Below are 16,674 nucleotides of genomic sequence, written 5' to 3' on the forward strand. Positions count from 1 at the left end.
TAGTAAGGTGTCAGTTATACTATCCCACCCGACTTCAAATCTTTTCATCATCACCTGCAGTGCAGGGTCGTATTCTACGTCCGCAGAGTTTATAAAATATGAGAACCGTGAATATTCCCAGAGAAAGTCAATGAGTTCCACTTCCTCAACGAAAATTGGGGCTGAGACCACACTTCCCATCACATTTCGCTATGTCGATTCTTCGTCGCTTTTCTAAAAACCTTCAAACACTTCGAAATCATCGTTTGTCGGTCTCTTGGTCTTTCGTCGTAAGCGTCGCGGCTGGTGATTGATCGCTTCGTTTGTGGGGTTCATATCAAAGGAAGTCCGGAATTAGGGCATTGCAATGATATTTAGGACGATGCCTGGTTATGGGTATTTTGGATACGGGGCGAAGCTATTCAGGGGAGAAATTTCAGGTTGGGAGATTGAATTGTGAGACAAGCAAGTTCACGTGTTGAGACTTGGCGTTCAGCTTGATGCCGCAGGATCGCACTGGTAGGGAAATTCTTCCGAATTTAGACACCCCAGGTAAAACTAGACGGTAAATGAACATGGTGAAATACCAGCTACAGTTGTTGGATTCTCCATGAATAGCTTGAGTGTCCCCAAAGATAGGGACAACGATGCCCGGATGCAAAAATCACGAAACTCTTCTTAAAGATATAGGCCATGAGTTTCATTCAGACTCAGCTAGGTAGAAGAGTGAATGTGTTTTGCTCATATTCAACCAGCTGAACATATACCATGTAAAAGCCCTAGGAGGCGATCATACCTAGCGTGTACTCGATAGAGATGAGACAGTGCTTGAGCGTAAATCATTTCCTCGTTTACTGCAACACACTACATAATGAGTGGTGAGACCTCAGCGCTCTATTCATTGTGATTAAGAAAATTCTTCGGTATAGCTTCTTCAACTTCACTGTAACCAGTCTTCGTGCTCCGTGTCCGACCAGGTGGACCCCCAATCGCGCTGACAATTTGGTCCCTCGAATCTAGACTCTCGAGTGGTCGCATGCCGTACACCTCTTCTTCTCTTCCTAGACCTCTCGTCCTACCATAGTCGCTGCCCTCATCCCTTGCGTCATGAAAGCTTGAAGACTTTCTGTGTCTGGATATTGGCTGTGATCGCGTGCGAGAAGGATCTGCCGATCCGCCGTCGGAGAAGTAGCGCGGCATCAAGTGACGGAAGAGACACTTCATGGCGGGTGCGCACGCCGCGATGATACCGACAGCTGGCTCAGCAATCGATATCACGATGCCTATGTTATATGACCTATCTGTATTTGTTGGGGAGAAGCGGTAGTAGTACACGATGAATCGGCCTACAGAAACAGCAGTGGCACTATAAATCAAGCGAAAGTGTCAGTATAAAGTGGCGGAAGTACAGGACACAAATGATGAAAGTGGCGTGGAGTCAATAACCCTAAGGCTATTGGAAATACAGGAACGGGTCACTTACATCCATCCCATACTCATGATCACCACCACTGCGATCTTCGTTTTTCTCCGCATCTGAAGTTTCCATACCATAGCAGTCGGAATTGGAATAATTATGAGGTCCATGAAAATGCTGAGTCCGCAGGAGGCTAAGATGAAACTTAGGCTGTCAATACACTTTCCATGTTTTATCACTTTTCCGTTCGCATTGAGTTCTTGGTCTTCTTGAGGTCGCATGTATGTGTAATGTACTAGCATCCTGATTAGATCAAGAGGGGATAATGTGAGTAGCACACGCACCTGGATTACACTGGAATATATTCACAAAAGTGGTCGATACCATGTATCCAATATTGATCCAGAAAACGATGTGGAGAGCGAACTGAATGAACCACCTCTTGTCCTTAACCCGGAAGAGGAACATAATAATCGATGCTCGAATCGCGCCCATCATCGGATGATAGAACAACTGTACCGCGAAGCTCCATTTCAAAGTATCCACTTGCTGGGCGACTGTCTGTTTTGGAATATCATATACGTGGTACCCGGTGTGGCTTAGAATTACATCTAGTTCTCAGTTAGCGGGTAGGGAAAAGAGTATGTAAAATAGTGACGATTACATTGATAAGAAGTTATTGTTTCTCCGAGAAGAAGAAGCAAAGCAACATGAATAAGCCAATCATCCCATCCAAAGTTCTGACCCAAATATCTTGAGAAAGTCCTGAGGCCCACGAAAATGGTAGCAAGAATCGGAAAAAGGCATATCAACGCAAGTGCCTCTGGCTGCCGGCTCTCCACCATGTCACGCAGATGAGTGTTGTGATAGATGAACAGTCAGAGACAGAAGAAGGATGAAACAAATGCATGCGAGCGAAGGAGACAACTCAAAGATCTAAAGAGATCGATTGAGAGATTTGATATAAGATTCTATCAAACGAACCAACGCATGTTGGGGAAGCCCGACAACTTTATCGTGAAATTTCGGCAAATCCTCGTTCTGCATGGCGCACTGCTGACTGCCGTCGCTGATCAGGAGGTGATATTGCATAATCACCCGCATGGGTAAGGCATCCCCAGAGTCAGTTGGGAATATTCAGACGGTGATCGTTGTGAAATCGTGCAGCTCTGACCGGGACCCGAGTGTGACGGACGTCGGGAAACACGGACGTTTGTGGTGTCGCGAGTCGTGACCGCGGACCCTCGTCCAAATTGAGTTCGCACGTGAAGCGCTAGACCCTGACTAGAAATTTTACGGCTAGCAGCTCTCATGGCATGCTGGGGCTGCAGCAGGTTTCAATCCCAACCTCGAAACAAAGCCTGCAGAAAAGAGAGAAACATCACCGCTTGCGACTAGGCGTCAAAGCCGCCATTGGGGCTAGTACGCTGACAAGAAACTTATCGTGAACCCACTTGTGTTGCTCTTCTCTCAGTAGTTTTGTCAGCGTTGAGGTTGCAAGCCAGCTTCCCGTCACATCATTTATTGCCACACAGATCTGTATGGTGAGACGACTGCGCAAAAGCATGTTGAAAAGCATGTTGAAAGGCATGTCGCCTATTCACCACCGCGTCTTACGCTATGCCAAGTAGACAGCGGCCCAGCGGCGTTTCGCTCCGTCATTACCCCCCTGCGGATTCTTTGTCCCGCTTTCTTCTCTGATCGAGGAAAGATCGTCCTTCACATTTAGAGAGTTAGCATCATTCAGCGACCTCATTTTACTGCAAACTGTTATTTCCACTCCTTGTCGTTCCCTCTTTCTTTGCTTTCCGCGGGCGTAGCTACCAGCCCACAAGTGAGACCCGTTAGGACTCATTGTGAAAGTTCCGCTACGGGACTCTAGTAGGTGTTTGACGCAGGCCCCCTCAAGGATGGGGCGACGGCCCCCTGGTTTCCCCTCTGCCTTCTGGCTAGCCACGTTCCTGGCTGCCTCTTCCAACGCAACGCCAATTCTGTTCGGGCCGGAATTGATTCAGCTTGTGGATTCAAACCTCAAGGCACTTCCATCCAATGTCGCCTCACTCTTTTCTCCTGAGTCTTCGCAGCCACCCAATGCAATCACTTCTCGATGTAAAATCTATCCTGGCGACCCAGCCTGGCCATCTGACGAGACATGGGCGCAGCTCAACGAACTTACCGACAATCGACTCCTGGTCAAACCTCAACCCCAGGCGACCGTCTGCTACAATGGACCTCAATATGATCCCTCAAAGTGCGCTCAACTCACGGCGAAATGGTCAAGCTCCTACATACATTTCCCAGATCCAATCGAGATGATGAGTCCTGTCGCGCAAGGGATGACCTGTCTACCCCCCAATATATTCGACAGCCACAACTGCACTCGAGGAGGTTTCCCCATGTATGTCATCAATGCAACGACCCCCAAGCATATCCAACTTGGAGTCAACTTTGCAAGGAACACCGGGGTTCGACTAGTCGTCAAGAACACTGGTCATGATTTCTTGGGGAAATCCGGTGGGGCAGATTCCTTGAGTATTTGGACGCATTACTTCAAAGATATCACCTATATCGAGAACTTCGTGGACAAGAAAATTGGATACTCGGGTCCAGCATTCAAGGCAGGCGCTGGAGTACAAGCTTTGGAAATCTATAAGGCCGCTAGCGAGAAGGGTAGAACTGTGGTTGGCGGTGAAGGTGAAGTGAGTTCCCTCCGTCTTTGCATTGAGGAGTGGAAATTAACCTACCGCAGACGGTTGGTATTTTTGGAGGTTACATACAAGGTGGCGGGCACTCACCTCTGACCTCACTGTGAGTGGAGCTATCTTCTGGATGTTGTTCAACTTCTCATAAGTTCATAGTTACGGTACTGGATCAGACCAAGTTCTTTCATTCGAAGTCGTTACTGCCAATGGCAAGTTTGTTACAGCTAACTCTACCTCGTATCCGGATCTCTTTTGGGCACTTCGTGGAGGTGGAGGTAGCACTTTTGGGGTTGTAACCTCAGTCACTGTCAAGGCTCATCCGGAAATGCAAACCACTGCCGCTCGTTTCTCCTTCACATCTGAAAAGGTGGGCAATGAAACTTTCTGGGCTGGAATCCGCGCATACGTGGACTCCTTTGTAACCAATGCAGATGCTGGAACCTACGCATATTTCATGCTCATCCCGAATGTCTCCACTGGCATTTTCACTTTCAATATGTCCCCATTCTTTGCACCGAACAAGACATTGGAAGAAACGCAAACCCTGCTAGAACCATGGTTCACTCGCCTAAACGAGCTTGGTATTGAATTCAATCCCAACATTTCCCACTTCGACTCCGTGTACGAGGCATGGAAAAGTTCCTTCCCTCTCGAATCTGTTGAGAAGATCAATGCCACAACGGGATCTCGACTCTTCCCTCGAGCCAACTTCGAAACCGAGCGGAAGAGAGACGAGCTTTTCCAAAACATACGGCAATCTAGTGAGAATAATCGCGTTCAAGTCCATTTCAACATCAAAGCTGTCGACCCCGCAAACGCTGACAATTCCGTCAATCCTGCATGGCGTCAGAATATTCTCTTCTCTCAGCAAGCCGTTCGATGGCCTGTTAATGGAACGGCAGAGGAAACTTTGAAGATTAGAAAGGAGTTTCAAACTGGTGATATGCAAAGATGGAGAAATATAAGTCCCGGTGCCGGAAGTTATCTAGCGGAGGCAGATCGGCTAGAGCCAAATTTTGGGCAAGCGTTCTGGGGTAGCAACTACCCGAGATTGCTGAAATTGAAAGCTAAGTGGGATCCCTATGATGTCTTTTTCGCGACGACGAGCGTTGGAAGCGAGAGGTGGAAAGTTGAGAGTGTGGATGGCCTGCCAAACGAAAACGGGAAGCTATGTCGGGTCCAATAATGCTTGCCGTTCACTTCTCCTCCAGCATCCCATTCTCCTTTATTTTATTCATATTTTGTTCGGGTAGTGCGACATTAATGAGCTAACGGTCGGAAAGTTACCACATTGGTTCAGACATTTGTCTAAAGCAAGGTGGACGATCCGTTTTCCCCTTCAACACAACGTTAGATTTCCTATATTCTTTCCTTTATTTTATCATGCAAAGTCCCTCCCTACGTAGCGAGAAACCCTACGTGCGGAGAAACATGCTTAAGGCCCCTCGAGTCGTCCTCTTATTGTATTTACAGCTATAGTTAATATAATATCAATATTTAGGCATTTACCATCAGGAAGCCTGCCTCTATTAAGAAAAATACTGTGGTCTTAGTTACGCTGTTAATTGTTCTGTTCGTAGCATTGTGAACCGCTTTGGCCTTATACCCCTGCTCTATCACAGGCACTAGTTAAAGTATTTTTATATTTTAGGCGTTCATAACAATATTTCTATTAGAAAAAAGATATAACTAAGTTTTTACAACATGTAGGGGTTAGATAGATAAACTCTAGGAGTTTCTCCGTGCGAAGGAATTTTTACTAAGATATTAACGTAAGACATTTAATTGCTTAAATAATACTACCAAGTATTTAGCACTGCATGATATTATGTTAAGCTAGTAGCTAGGCAAAGTCTCGGTGCCTAATCACCTGTAAGGCGTACACCAAAAAGTCAGTCTCCGTTAGCAGGTGAGGCTGTCTAGATCTTATATCGAGCACCGCTCTTCTTTCCTCATTCATCATTAATACCTCCACGCAACTTTCCTAACCAAATTTTCGAGTTGCAATATATTTTTATTTATTTTGAAGAATCTGAAAGGCGCGGAGCTTGTTCGTCGAAACACTGCTCATCTTCTGCCTTCGATTGTAGAGCTACAAGCGCTTCTGCCTAGATCATGCAAATTTCCAGCCTCCTAGTCCCTTTCATGTCCCTATAATGAGCTAGATCTGTGGTTAAAATGATAAATATTTCGATTATTTCGAATACTAGCCTCTCGCGAATGCGAGAAATCATGTCCGCCTTATCCAAGGTCGGCATTGCGACGAGAGTGAGCCCAGCCCTCTACTGCAACTCTCTATCAAATCCATCAATCGAGAGAACGCACGCAAACAATACCGCGCTCTTTCCTACAGATGGGATGACTTCTATCCCTTACATTTAATCCGGATAGATAACAATGCATTCGAAGTTCAGCAGACTCTATTCGATTTCCTGAAGCATGTCTCTCAGAAGCAGACTGAAGATCCGACAGACTGGGATGGCTGGTGGTGGGTGGGTGCCTTACGTATCCAGCAAAAAGACGGGGATGAAGAGAAGGCCAGCCAAATTGAGGGCATGTGCCAAACCCATGCCGATGCGCTGCAGACCATTCTGTGGCTCGGGCCTGGTAATGTGGAGTCAACAAGAGAGATGGAATCGTTGCAACGCGTCCTAAGATCACACGACTCTAATACTTCTAATGATGCCCTTAAAGAAATACACGACTTAGTGTTTGCCGATCCATGTATGATTGCAGCTGTGGATAAAGCTTTCGGAAACGCATATTGGACGCGTGTCTGGGATTCTGCAAGAGCTTGCGGTTTCTGACGCGGATGGGAGAGGACGCTCTTTGCAAGATAGACTCCATGTCATCTAGGGGATTTTACGACTACTTAGGATCGTTCCTTGAGCATCAGCCACTCATTAAGCCATACACCACTTCCTTTAGAGAACCAGAACGACATGCTCCGTTACCAAAAGAATCTCGCAAGACTCTGGAAACTGAAGCTGCTCATGAAACTATACAAAGGTACCGCCAGGAATTCGTTAGGCTACGTTCTGCGCTTGGCTGAAGATGCAGAATCTTCCAAATCGCAGGATTATATCTATGCGCTTTTAGGGCTGAGAACCGGTCACACTCCGCAGGGCAGCCAGCGGTTTAGTCGTCGGCTTCTGAACAACATTTTACTGCCATATTAATTTAAGATATTGGATATCATCACTTGGAGCAGGGAGGGTGGCTGACCCACACTAGCCATGCTCTTGTGGACGAAAGCGGGAAGTTTAAAAGAGCGGGGGAGACAGCTAAAGCTTAGCCGTGCATCGCCACAGGTGACAATGAGTAGACAGTGCTGGGTTTACCTAATTAAGTCCAACACTTCAACAGTCACGTCTAGTAACCGCATGCTTAGGAAATTTTTATGACTTATATAACATTATAATACTGACGTACCTAAAACCTAAAGAGCTGTTTCGCAAGTAGTTTCCCGTGTGCTCATCCCAGGCCATTCTGCAAACCTCCACCTACAAGGTGAAAGAGAGATCAGAATAAGAGCGATACGTCGCGGCTCAAATGTGACGAATTGGGAGGGCATTTGCGCGTGGATTCGGCGCTTCCAACGAGGTGAAGTACTATACGATTGGGCGATTTTGAGGCCTGTACAGATGAGATTTTGTGTATGTATTGTAACTGTTACAGCTTCTGTGATCTGTACAAGTAGTATAATTTAATTAACGTACGCTGCACTCTGGTTAAAACAGCTAAGATTATAAGTTTTTAAAAATGTAAGATTAATGTCTAATTAGCTATAAGATAACTAATTTTTTTTAGTAATAAAAGTTAAAAGGTTTAAAAGCTTACTGCTTACTACTTTATATAGTAGTTAGTTCTTCTAGAGTTAAATAGCCTTAATTATTAGTTACTATATAACTAGTATTGCTAAACGCCTCTTACACTTATAAATAGTAGCTAAGATAGTAAGGAAATTAAAAGCAAGCTTAAAGAGAATAAGATAGGCTACTTTGCCTTTAGTAGTTAACTATAGTAAGACACTGCGTGTAAAGACAGGGCTCTGTACATTCCGCCAATACAATACAAAGGTGTGAATGATCAACCAACAGTTGATTCTGCGTGCAGAATAGTATATATACCCATCGCGCGTAGGGACCAGCTTGGCCTTACACTGCGCAGAGGACCCTCCTACTATAATGTATAATATCACCCCTACGACAAGGCTGCTGTAGTGGCTGTAAGCTATTAGGTAAGAGCTCTCTATTAAAGCTAACCTTATGCTCCCTTAGATCTACTACCTTTGCAGCGCCTTAAAAGCCTTACTTATAACACTAACAGTAGAGCTAGGGCAGATTACCTTACTTTGTTCCTCTTAGAGCGTTAAACCTGCGCTATAAGCCTACACTTTTAATAGTGTGTAATTGCTTTACAACGGAGTTCTTACAAAACTTTTAGCTAATTAGAGCTCTAAAAAAACTCCTAGACACTCTCTACAGGCCTACTGCTTACTAAAGCACTTCTAAATATTTCTCTAAAATTACTATACAAACTTCCTAAAGGGTAATACAATCTGTACTAAGTACTATACCTAGGGCATCATTAAACGTACAGTGCGGCTCACGAACTCGGTATGTTCGTACTGAACACGTGACCGTTACGGTTCACTTTGTACGAACCGTAGTACGGCCCGTTAGAAGCCCCGCGCAGATTTATATAGCATGGTTGCTCGCATTGCTTTGGCGCAATGTCGGTCAATAGGTTCCTGAAGGAAATATAAGAAGTTCTTGATGTGCGATGACTGTGAACAATACCTAGAGAACAGAGTCCGAATCAGAAGGAAAAATAGCGACGGGTTTGTAATTTCCATAAGTACTACGGTCTTCTCATCAACGGCTGAACCTCATCCTCAGCCCCATACGCAGGTCTTAATCTCCCATTTCCCCCGTCCAACCCCCCATACTGAATCCGCAAATCCTTCAATCGTCGTTCCGCCACGCCCTCACGAGCCCCAAAACCATAGAACACCCTTTCCGCCGCTCCCCCAAGCTTCCCACTACCCGCAGTTCCAACGATTGTTCCCAGGAATCCCTCATCCGGCGCCGGCCCCCCATTCTTCGACAAACTAACCAACCCAACAACCATAAACGGCAACGCGACACCAAAAGTCAAGAAGTACGGCAAAATAAGCCTCAGCTTATTCTCAAAGTCAAAAACATTCTGAAACACCTGCTGCATGACATCAGCACGTGTGCTGTACTGATTTAAGCGGTTCATGGCGGAGAGCGTGATATTCACAAGGGCATTGTTGAGCATGTCCTCCGAGATCTGGATGTCTGAGACGGTAGAGTTTTGCTTTTCGCGGTTGGTGTTGAATTGCGTTTGTTGGATGAGATTGTTGGTGCTGTTGAATTCCACGCCGCAATTTTGTACACGGGCCTGGGCGGTTTCTAGATTCTCACCGGTTGGGGTTGTGACGTTGCGAAGTGTTATCGTCGGTCCGGAAGGTGGGTCGAGGATGCAGATGACAGATCCCGTAAGCGGAGTTACAAGTGAATCGATCAGGACTATCAAATTCTCTGCCCGTAAGTCGTCGAGGTTCTCTGGCGAAGCAACGAACGGTGCGTTCAGATCAACGTCGGAGGTATTGACCGGGTGCCAGAAGTCCTCGACACAGTCCACAAACTTCGTCGAAATGCCGTATTCGGGGGTATCCCTAGTATACTTAACTGTAACATCGTATCTTGCTCGACAAGGCTTACAATCCTGTCTTGTGACCTCGAATTGCCAGAACTCCGTCCCGTTCGAAGAATTTACAGAATATGCGAACGGGGAAACGGTATCGAAGCGAAAGATGGTCGACTTGTTTGCTGCCCAACCGTTGGCGGAACCGAACCACATGCCGTTGTAGAAGACAAGATCTGGCTCATCTGCATCTCCTCTTTGAATGAATAGCTTCGAGAGTAGTTCGTTCCCGTCTTCAGTGGAGTTGAAGACGGTCTTGTCGCATTGCGCGAACGGGCCGTCGAATTCAATCTTGTATGTGCAGTTAGATCCACATGTAGACGGCGCGCTGAAGATGTCGTCTGAAATGAGAGAGATAGTAGCGGAGTTGAGAAGCTTGTTTTGAGCTCGACTGCGACGAGAGAAATTAGTGTAAGCTGCCCAATCTAAGTACTCTGTGATTTTTCTACTCACATATCCCGATTGAGGGTGTCTTCAGTAAGCGGAATGTTGGGGACTAACGAATGCCGTATGACATCGGCATTTGACCCATTTCCCAAAAATGTCGAGTTAAATGTGGGCACCGAAAGAGAAGCGGGTTCGTTAAACGTGCGGCCTGTCACGACGACAGCGCCAGAAGGGAAGATTACAGGGATTGGTGTTAGCCAGTAAAGCGAAGCTAGAAGGAATAATAACGGAGAGGTGGAGAGGTCTCGAAAGCTCAGCAGAGCGAACAAATTATCGCGTAGCCGATGCAAACGATCGATGTCCTGGACACTATGGGCAGACGAGCGAACTATGAGCCACAAGTGCTGAGAGTAGGAAAGGTGTAAGCATCCGCGCAATGCCGTTTGAAAGAGCAGGGCAAATGCAAATGAGATTGGCGCAACGAAGCTTTGGGGGATATTCGTGTCAACGTCTACGCGGCGGCCGTCCAGATGGCAAAAGAAGAATAGATGCCCGAGTGCTGATAAGAAAGCTAAGGTATAATCAGCAATGCGAAATCCGCAGTCAGCGTTTGAAGTCGATACTCGCCCACTAGATAAAGAGATAGAATAAGGGCCGGGAGTACCCATCTAGCGCCTCCTTGTTGATGCCCTGTTGGGCCCGAGATGTCTTGCGAATCTATTATGGGCGAACCCTCTTGTCTGATTTGTTCCAATTTGATGTCGTCCTCATCGCAATGCGCTTTTTGTGAGCCAGATCGTGAGCCAGATCGTGATCCCAGCTCGCGATAAGGAAATAAGGCAGGTCTCCCCTCACGAGAAATAGAAGAAATAGAATGCGACATTATAATTTATGATCCCGGGAACCCCAATGTCGGGAGGGATCATTTAAGTTTATATCAAGCTTCAGAGCGGACGGGGAATGACCCACATGTTAGCCACCTTCGAGGATAAAAGAACTAACGTTGCCTTATGGCTCGCCTTGCCGCGACAACAGTCATGTCTCCAGCCGCTGAGATAATTGGGAATTGGTTGCCTGAAACGCAATACGTGAGAGATGGCGTTGAAAGGTGCGTGGCAGGATCAGAACCCTGCGATTAACATGGTTATTTTGGACGGGGTTTTGGCCCCCCCAGTTTCGGGGTTAGCTAATCAGAGTGACTTCAACCCACTTCGTAAAGGGAAAAAAATAATCCGTATGTAGAGGGTTGAGATGACAGAAAGAAGCAGATCCATTACCTCTTTCTGTGTTAGTATAGGTGTGGTATCTCCGATACTGCCCTGTAGAGGTTATCACGTGATTGATAGCTCAACCCTTAAACAATTGCCATATCTCAAAGTGGAGAGCTCAATGTCCTATCGTAGACTTACTTCATATGCATATACCTTCCACACAACTAAAAGCCCACCTCCCCCATGGTTTAGCCAATCTCACCTTTCGCAAACCTACTTCACAGGTCATGCCATCATCAGACAGATATCTAGCCGGCCGATATTTCCTCCATCAAATCAACTCTCTTCGATCCAAGCACAATATTTGTTGTGTCCGGTTACACTCAACGCTCCTCGTTACACCCGCGATGCTCACACTGCAGTGGTGACAAGTTCAACAGACACAAGCTCTCCGTCCTTTTGAAGCGACAGGGGTATCCTTCGCCAGCTACAGCAAATCTCGGGAGAGATTAGTTTCTTGGTGCTCTGAGAGAGATCGTTGCTAGACCTAGAAATATCCGCAAAATATCCGCAGATTCATATGTAGATCGAACATAGATGCCATGCACGTACTAGCACAGCGAGTAACCAGCCTCAATTCCTCATCCGGACCCCACTCAACTTTCGTCTTGTCCTATATCTCCTTCATCCAACGTCTATGCCAATCCAGAGACATAACCACAGCCTCCCCATGTACCGAGTCCTCCACACCGAGCCCCGTGACAGCCAAGCTGCTCCAAGGTTCCCTCAATCTCCACCAAGCCCATCCTACTCACAATCACAATCACACAGCACAAGGCACACAACGGTGGGCAAACCCCACATCCGCCCTCCACCCGGCTACGCTTCATCACCATCCAGCCGCGTCTTTGCACTCACAACCCCTTGCCCATATCGTACATCTTCGCTGGTCCAGAAATCGAGTGCACTCGTACCGCCCACTCTGGGTTGTTAGCAACAGCCACAATACTCGTACAAGCATCTGCTTAGCCCACACGTCATAGTAACCATCCCATGCATCTTAAGACCAATCCAACCCATCCGGAGTACATCAATACTCCTTCCCTTCCCTCTCCAGAGCCACTAATCCAGTTCTCCCAGATATTGATATATCACGGGACCATGCGCTAGGGGCTGTATCTGCATCTGCATGATAGGTTACATTAGGGACAGCGACAGGTTGACCGGTTTGTGACCGGACTAGGGGAAGTGGAGCGATGATAGATGCAGGATGGCGAGAGAGATCGGAACTTGGTGGATCCGTGTCAAGGGCCTTGACTAGGCTCAGTCGTTGGTGTGTTGTCTAGGTTGTAGGTGGTACAACGCGGATGAAGGAAGAAGGTGATGCAAGGATCCCGGGGTAATCTACATCCATCGTGCTATGAAAAATCATAACAAAGAGGGAAAGGCATGATGAAAGCTCATGTTCGAAAGGACAAGTAGTGCCACTAGGAAATGTAAGAACAAGGACAGCAACCAAAATCAATGACAGTTCAAATTCCCTGCTGCGCTGTGTAAAGGTGGCGACAACCTGACAGCTGACTATCGAGAGCCACAGTTGGACCCATAACGTGTCTCTGCTCAAGGTCATACATAACCCTATGCAGAGCCGCAAGGTTGTGCGAGCACGGCAACGATAGGACGCCCACGTTACCTCGAACGCTTAATGAACCGCAACCCCATCTAGATGCCCTCGTTCCAAACTCCAAAATACTCAGGGGTTCTAGCACACTGTCAATACCTCCGGTGAGGAACGAATGAAGGACACCAAACCCCGTCTAGCCCTCTCACGGAATCATCCAAGCCCATTCACCGATCCCGTATCCTTCCAACCGAATAGACCCAAATTCCGAAACTCCAAAATACGTAACCTTTCCATCCCATAGCCCAATGTAACCGGTCTTGTCCAAGGTCCAGGTAGGTCCAAATTCAGCCGGTTGCCCAAGGCGTTGCCCGTTGCCAACGCCACGCTCTAAGAGATCGAAAATCGTAGGTGGAAAAGTCCTGGAAAGCCGAATAAAAAAACCCCCATGATAAAAGGGGGAAAAGCGAAGCGAAGTGCGGTTGTGATTAATACGCTAATTCGTAAGCGACAGAAACGTCAAATGGGTCCGCAGATGGCCGTAAAATAGTGGGGACCACGCAGAAAGCTGTGAGGTAGGTGGTGGTGAGTCGTTTCACTTGCTGAGAATGGCTTTTGAAGGACGCAATGGGATATGATCGTCGACGCCGCTAGAAATGAAATACACATGGGATCCTTCATCCTAATAAGACTAGAGTTGTTAACATTTGTTGTCCATAGTGAGATTCTGCAACTTACCCTCCCATCCCCAATCCTTCATAACACCCAGCCAATGGAGGTCCCCCTTTACGGTAAGTTTAGGCTCTAGTGATTCTGTTCCCACCTCGGACCACCGCTTTCCCTCGCTCCGTTCTGATTTGACCGTCACAGGTCGCGGGGTGTCGAAGGACCCGGGCCCAATGATCGCTCTTCGCTTGTTTGTAGTATCGAGCCATGTGAACGGGTCCTCCATATCGAGTTCCTCGGAAATGGCGCTGAACTCACGCTTGAGTGATGACGCTGTTGAAGAAAGACTGTTGTTACGGCTCCGGTTACCAGCTAGCTTCTCCGCCTCGTAAAAATCGCGCCGGGCCCAAACTTCCTTGGTAACTTCCAAGCACTTTTCAATCAGGCCAAGCTTCATCCTTTGACCCATCACATTCCATCGATTCTGAACCCACTCTCGATCATCCAGATCCAATACTTCGCACCCAGCAGCCATTAGAGGATAGATGTGAACAATCACAGATCGGGACCGAGGTTCAACCGTTGCCATTTCGCACAGTGCTTTCTTGGCCAGGGCAGCAGAAGGGAGCGACGGAATCTCGGGAACAGCTTGGTGCAGATAGAGAAGAGTGGCATATTGATAAGCAGTAGCGGTCTTGATGGAGTCATGGGGGCTTGTTGTCTCATCCTCTGGGTCTTCGATAAATGCTGGTGGGACCCACTCCTCCAGTTGCGACTTGAGTTGCATCGCTTGCGAAATGATACTGGGTCCATTGCTCTCGGTGCGACGTACCTTCCTGACCAGATTTGCCACACGACCAATGATAGGAAAGAGCGTACTGGCACAACCCATCAACGGGTCAAGCTGGGCATCTGTCTGTCCATTCAAGTAGATAGCGTCCGAAACAATATCGAAATCATTAGACTCGTCCTCGTCGGCAGAGGTTAATCGCGCGATAACGTCCATGTAAATCCAGGCATTGCAGAGGAATTTCAGTCTGCTAAACTCCTCGCCTAGCAGGGGAACCTGGTTGTGTCGCGTTAGCGCCCTATCGATGAGTATTTTTGCGCCCTTGATGTGGTTTATTCCTGTGCTGATGTGCTGGTCCCAAGACTCGGAGAATGCCAGGACGAGCGTTGTTGAGATGGCTGCATCGACTCGCATGTTTTCGAGGCTCGATGCAAGCGCGTGGACCGAGGTGCGCATGTGGTCGATACCTTGTATTCGCATTGGGGGCGTGTCCCTCGACTGATGGAAGGATGTCATGGAAGCGATGGCGTGGTAAAGCGCAGGGCAATCCCGGGCAAGCGGCCAGACGAGCGTGCGCCAGGGGTTTTCCGTTGGACCGTCTTTGACAGAGAGAATACCACACGTATCTCGATCGAAACGAAGAGTGAGTAATTCAGGTGAGCTGAGGGAGAATTGAGGTTGGGTTAGTAGAGGGAAATTGCTGGAGTCCGACGACGAGCTTGACGAGCTCGATGGGGCCGGAGATGGCAGCCGCATCACCCAAGCTTCGTGGTCGGGGTTGAAGAAGGGACGGGGAATCTCCTCCACGCCATCTTCGTCCATCGGCTCAGCGGCCGAATTATACATGACGGGTTGGTAGAAGGACTCGGGGTACTGTGAGCGGAACGACATGTATTCCTCAGGCGGGGCACTGAGGTCAGTGCCCGGCAGGAGAAGGTCTACGAGCCGGGGTGATTGGCCGGATGAGATGCTCGACGGTGCAGTCGTCTTAGTGGGCCGTGTGTCTATGCTATCCACATCGAACATGCTATTTGAGCTTTCGACCGAGCCAGGCTCAAACGGATCAACTGGAGGGAGGGAGGGGCACATCACGTACGGCGAGGGGTGGGGGATTGCGTACAGATCCCCCAGAGGAGGATGGGGCGACTCGATGAAGGGGGAAGTGGGGGGGAGCCGCGACACCATGGGCCCAGGAGAGCTTAGCGGAGGGAAATATGCATTGTGCAGCGTCGTGGTGTTGACGATGGTCCGGTGGGAGTCGTCGGACGCAGCAGGACTTGTGGCTAGCAAGGGCGCGGGAGCAGAGGTTGTGGGCGATGCAGGTGCGAGAGCACCCATCGGCAACGTGTGTATACTGAGTGAGTTCGACCAACCCTTCTTCGGCTTCGCCGGGGGGGGTTTGCCAGTGAAGCTCGCCTCCTCGAACGGCCGCCATTTGAAGTCCTTCTTGTAGCCCCCGCATGTGACGCTTCGCCGCGCGCACTGCTGGCAGCTGGGCTTCGTCTCGTCACATTTGAGCCGCTTCGCTTTGCATGTAATGCAGCCTGCACCAAAACCACAGCGTCAGCACGTCTCGATCCGCACGCGACTGAAGATTTGCAAAAACCTTATCATTCAGAGATAAGCACTAGATGGCTCGCAGCGACATACCATTGCGGCTCTTGGACTGCTTCCTCTTGGTTATGCCATTAGCGTCCGAGGCCTTGGACACGTCCCTGGAAGCTGGCTGCGACGGGCGGTGTGGTGTTTTCTTGACGGGCGACGGGGCAGGACTCGGGTCCTGCGAGTTGAGAAAGAGCGAGGGAGTCGGGACGGTGATGGTCTCCGCCATATGCGGCGGGCGGCGGGCAGTAGTCTTCGCAGCGTGCTCGCACGCCAGCCTGGAGAGTGCGAGTAGAACAGTCGCTGCGCGGGGCGTCTAGAGCCTCTTGAGCTCGATTGGGGACGTTATTTGCGGGTTGCAGGCCAGGCAATGATGTTGTGTCCAAAGTGGAGACTGCTCAGGCCTCAACACCATCGACATGCCCCCGGTCCAGCCCTTGTCGGTGGACAGCACTAGTGGCACCCGAGCGAGTCACCAGCGTGGGGTGCAGCAACGCTTCTCGGTGTGCCCGATCTGCTGGCACGACATGGTCATTTAACGTCAGTCGCCCCGGCCTGCACCCTTG

The 16,674-nt window shown here is 48.6% G+C and overlaps 6 protein-coding genes across 6 annotated transcripts; 3 read left to right on the forward strand and 3 right to left on the reverse strand.

Moving 5' to 3' along the window:
* Positions 1 to 868: 868 nt before the first annotated feature.
* On the reverse strand, positions 869 to 2,602 carry BDR25DRAFT_93388 (uncharacterized protein). Its single transcript, XM_033699259.1, has 4 exons — positions 2,061 to 2,602; positions 1,741 to 2,007; positions 1,463 to 1,691; positions 869 to 1,345 (listed from the first exon to the last, which is right to left on the reverse strand). Exons 1-4 carry the CDS (start codon positions 2,239 to 2,241, stop codon positions 874 to 876), a joined length of 1,149 nt encoding a protein of 382 aa, XP_033541690.1. The 5' UTR covers positions 2,242 to 2,602; the 3' UTR covers positions 869 to 873.
* A 704-nt stretch (positions 2,603 to 3,306) lies between these two features.
* On the forward strand, positions 3,307 to 5,372 carry BDR25DRAFT_380282 (FAD binding domain-containing protein; the record flags this gene model as incomplete). Its single annotated transcript, XM_033697659.1, has 3 exons — positions 3,307 to 4,095; positions 4,146 to 4,204; positions 4,255 to 5,372. The coding sequence occupies 3 exons, from the start codon at positions 3,307 to 3,309 to the stop codon at positions 5,282 to 5,284; spliced, it is 1,878 nt and encodes a 625-aa protein (XP_033541691.1). The 3' UTR covers positions 5,285 to 5,372.
* A 958-nt stretch (positions 5,373 to 6,330) lies between these two features.
* On the forward strand, positions 6,331 to 6,905 carry BDR25DRAFT_318844 (uncharacterized protein; the record flags this gene model as incomplete). Its single annotated transcript, XM_033691776.1, has 2 exons — positions 6,331 to 6,366; positions 6,516 to 6,905. 2 exons carry the CDS (start codon positions 6,331 to 6,333, stop codon positions 6,903 to 6,905), a joined length of 426 nt encoding a protein of 141 aa, XP_033541692.1.
* Positions 6,906 to 8,961: 2,056 nt separating this feature from the next.
* Positions 8,962 to 11,318, reverse strand: BDR25DRAFT_346417 (uncharacterized protein; the record flags this gene model as incomplete). Its single annotated transcript, XM_033694145.1, has 4 exons — positions 10,846 to 11,318; positions 10,285 to 10,789; positions 9,849 to 10,222; positions 8,962 to 9,815 (listed from the first exon to the last, which is right to left on the reverse strand). The coding sequence occupies exons 1-4, from the start codon at positions 11,099 to 11,101 to the stop codon at positions 8,962 to 8,964; spliced, it is 1,989 nt and encodes a 662-aa protein (XP_033541693.1). The 5' UTR covers positions 11,102 to 11,318.
* On the forward strand, positions 11,229 to 11,958 carry BDR25DRAFT_361080 (uncharacterized protein; the record flags this gene model as incomplete). Its single annotated transcript, XM_033696353.1, has 7 exons — positions 11,229 to 11,306; positions 11,338 to 11,431; positions 11,470 to 11,503; positions 11,565 to 11,617; positions 11,682 to 11,713; positions 11,742 to 11,902; positions 11,943 to 11,958. 7 exons carry the CDS (start codon positions 11,229 to 11,231, stop codon positions 11,956 to 11,958), a joined length of 468 nt encoding a protein of 155 aa, XP_033541694.1.
* A 1,435-nt stretch (positions 11,959 to 13,393) lies between these two features.
* BDR25DRAFT_93399 (uncharacterized protein) lies at positions 13,394 to 16,421 on the reverse strand. Its single transcript, XM_033699260.1, has 3 exons — positions 16,157 to 16,421; positions 13,789 to 16,050; positions 13,394 to 13,741 (listed from the first exon to the last, which is right to left on the reverse strand). The coding sequence occupies exons 1-3, from the start codon at positions 16,335 to 16,337 to the stop codon at positions 13,728 to 13,730; spliced, it is 2,457 nt and encodes an 818-aa protein (XP_033541695.1). The 5' UTR covers positions 16,338 to 16,421; the 3' UTR covers positions 13,394 to 13,727.
* Between the last annotated feature and the right edge of the window lie 253 nt (positions 16,422 to 16,674).

The sequence above is a fragment of the Lindgomyces ingoldianus genome, assembly GCF_010093535.1.
Source record: "Lindgomyces ingoldianus strain ATCC 200398 unplaced genomic scaffold BDR25scaffold_42, whole genome shotgun sequence".
In the NCBI taxonomy this organism is placed as follows: domain Eukaryota; kingdom Fungi; phylum Ascomycota; class Dothideomycetes; order Pleosporales; family Lindgomycetaceae; genus Lindgomyces; species Lindgomyces ingoldianus.

Bases quoted from the DNA above. Each gene is read 5' to 3' on its own strand.
- BDR25DRAFT_93388 (XM_033699259.1), bottom strand. From the start codon at position 2,241: ATGGTGGAGAGCCGGCAGCCAGAGGCACTTGCGTTGATATGCCTTTTT. The intron at 2,008-2,060 runs GTAATCGTCACT...ACTGAGAACTAG, and splicing joins AACAATAACTTCTTATCAAT to ATGTAATTCTAAGCCACACC. The intron at 1,692-1,740 runs GTGCGTGTGCTA...TCAGGATGCTAG, and splicing joins TATATTCCAGTGTAATCCAG to TACATTACACATACATGCGA.
- BDR25DRAFT_93399 (XM_033699260.1), bottom strand. From the start codon at position 16,337: ATGGCGGAGACCATCACCGTCCCGACTCCCTCGCTCTTTCTCAACTCG. The intron at 16,051-16,156 runs GTATGTCGCTGC...GTTTTGGTGCAG, and splicing joins GCAGTCCAAGAGCCGCAATG to GCTGCATTACATGCAAAGCG.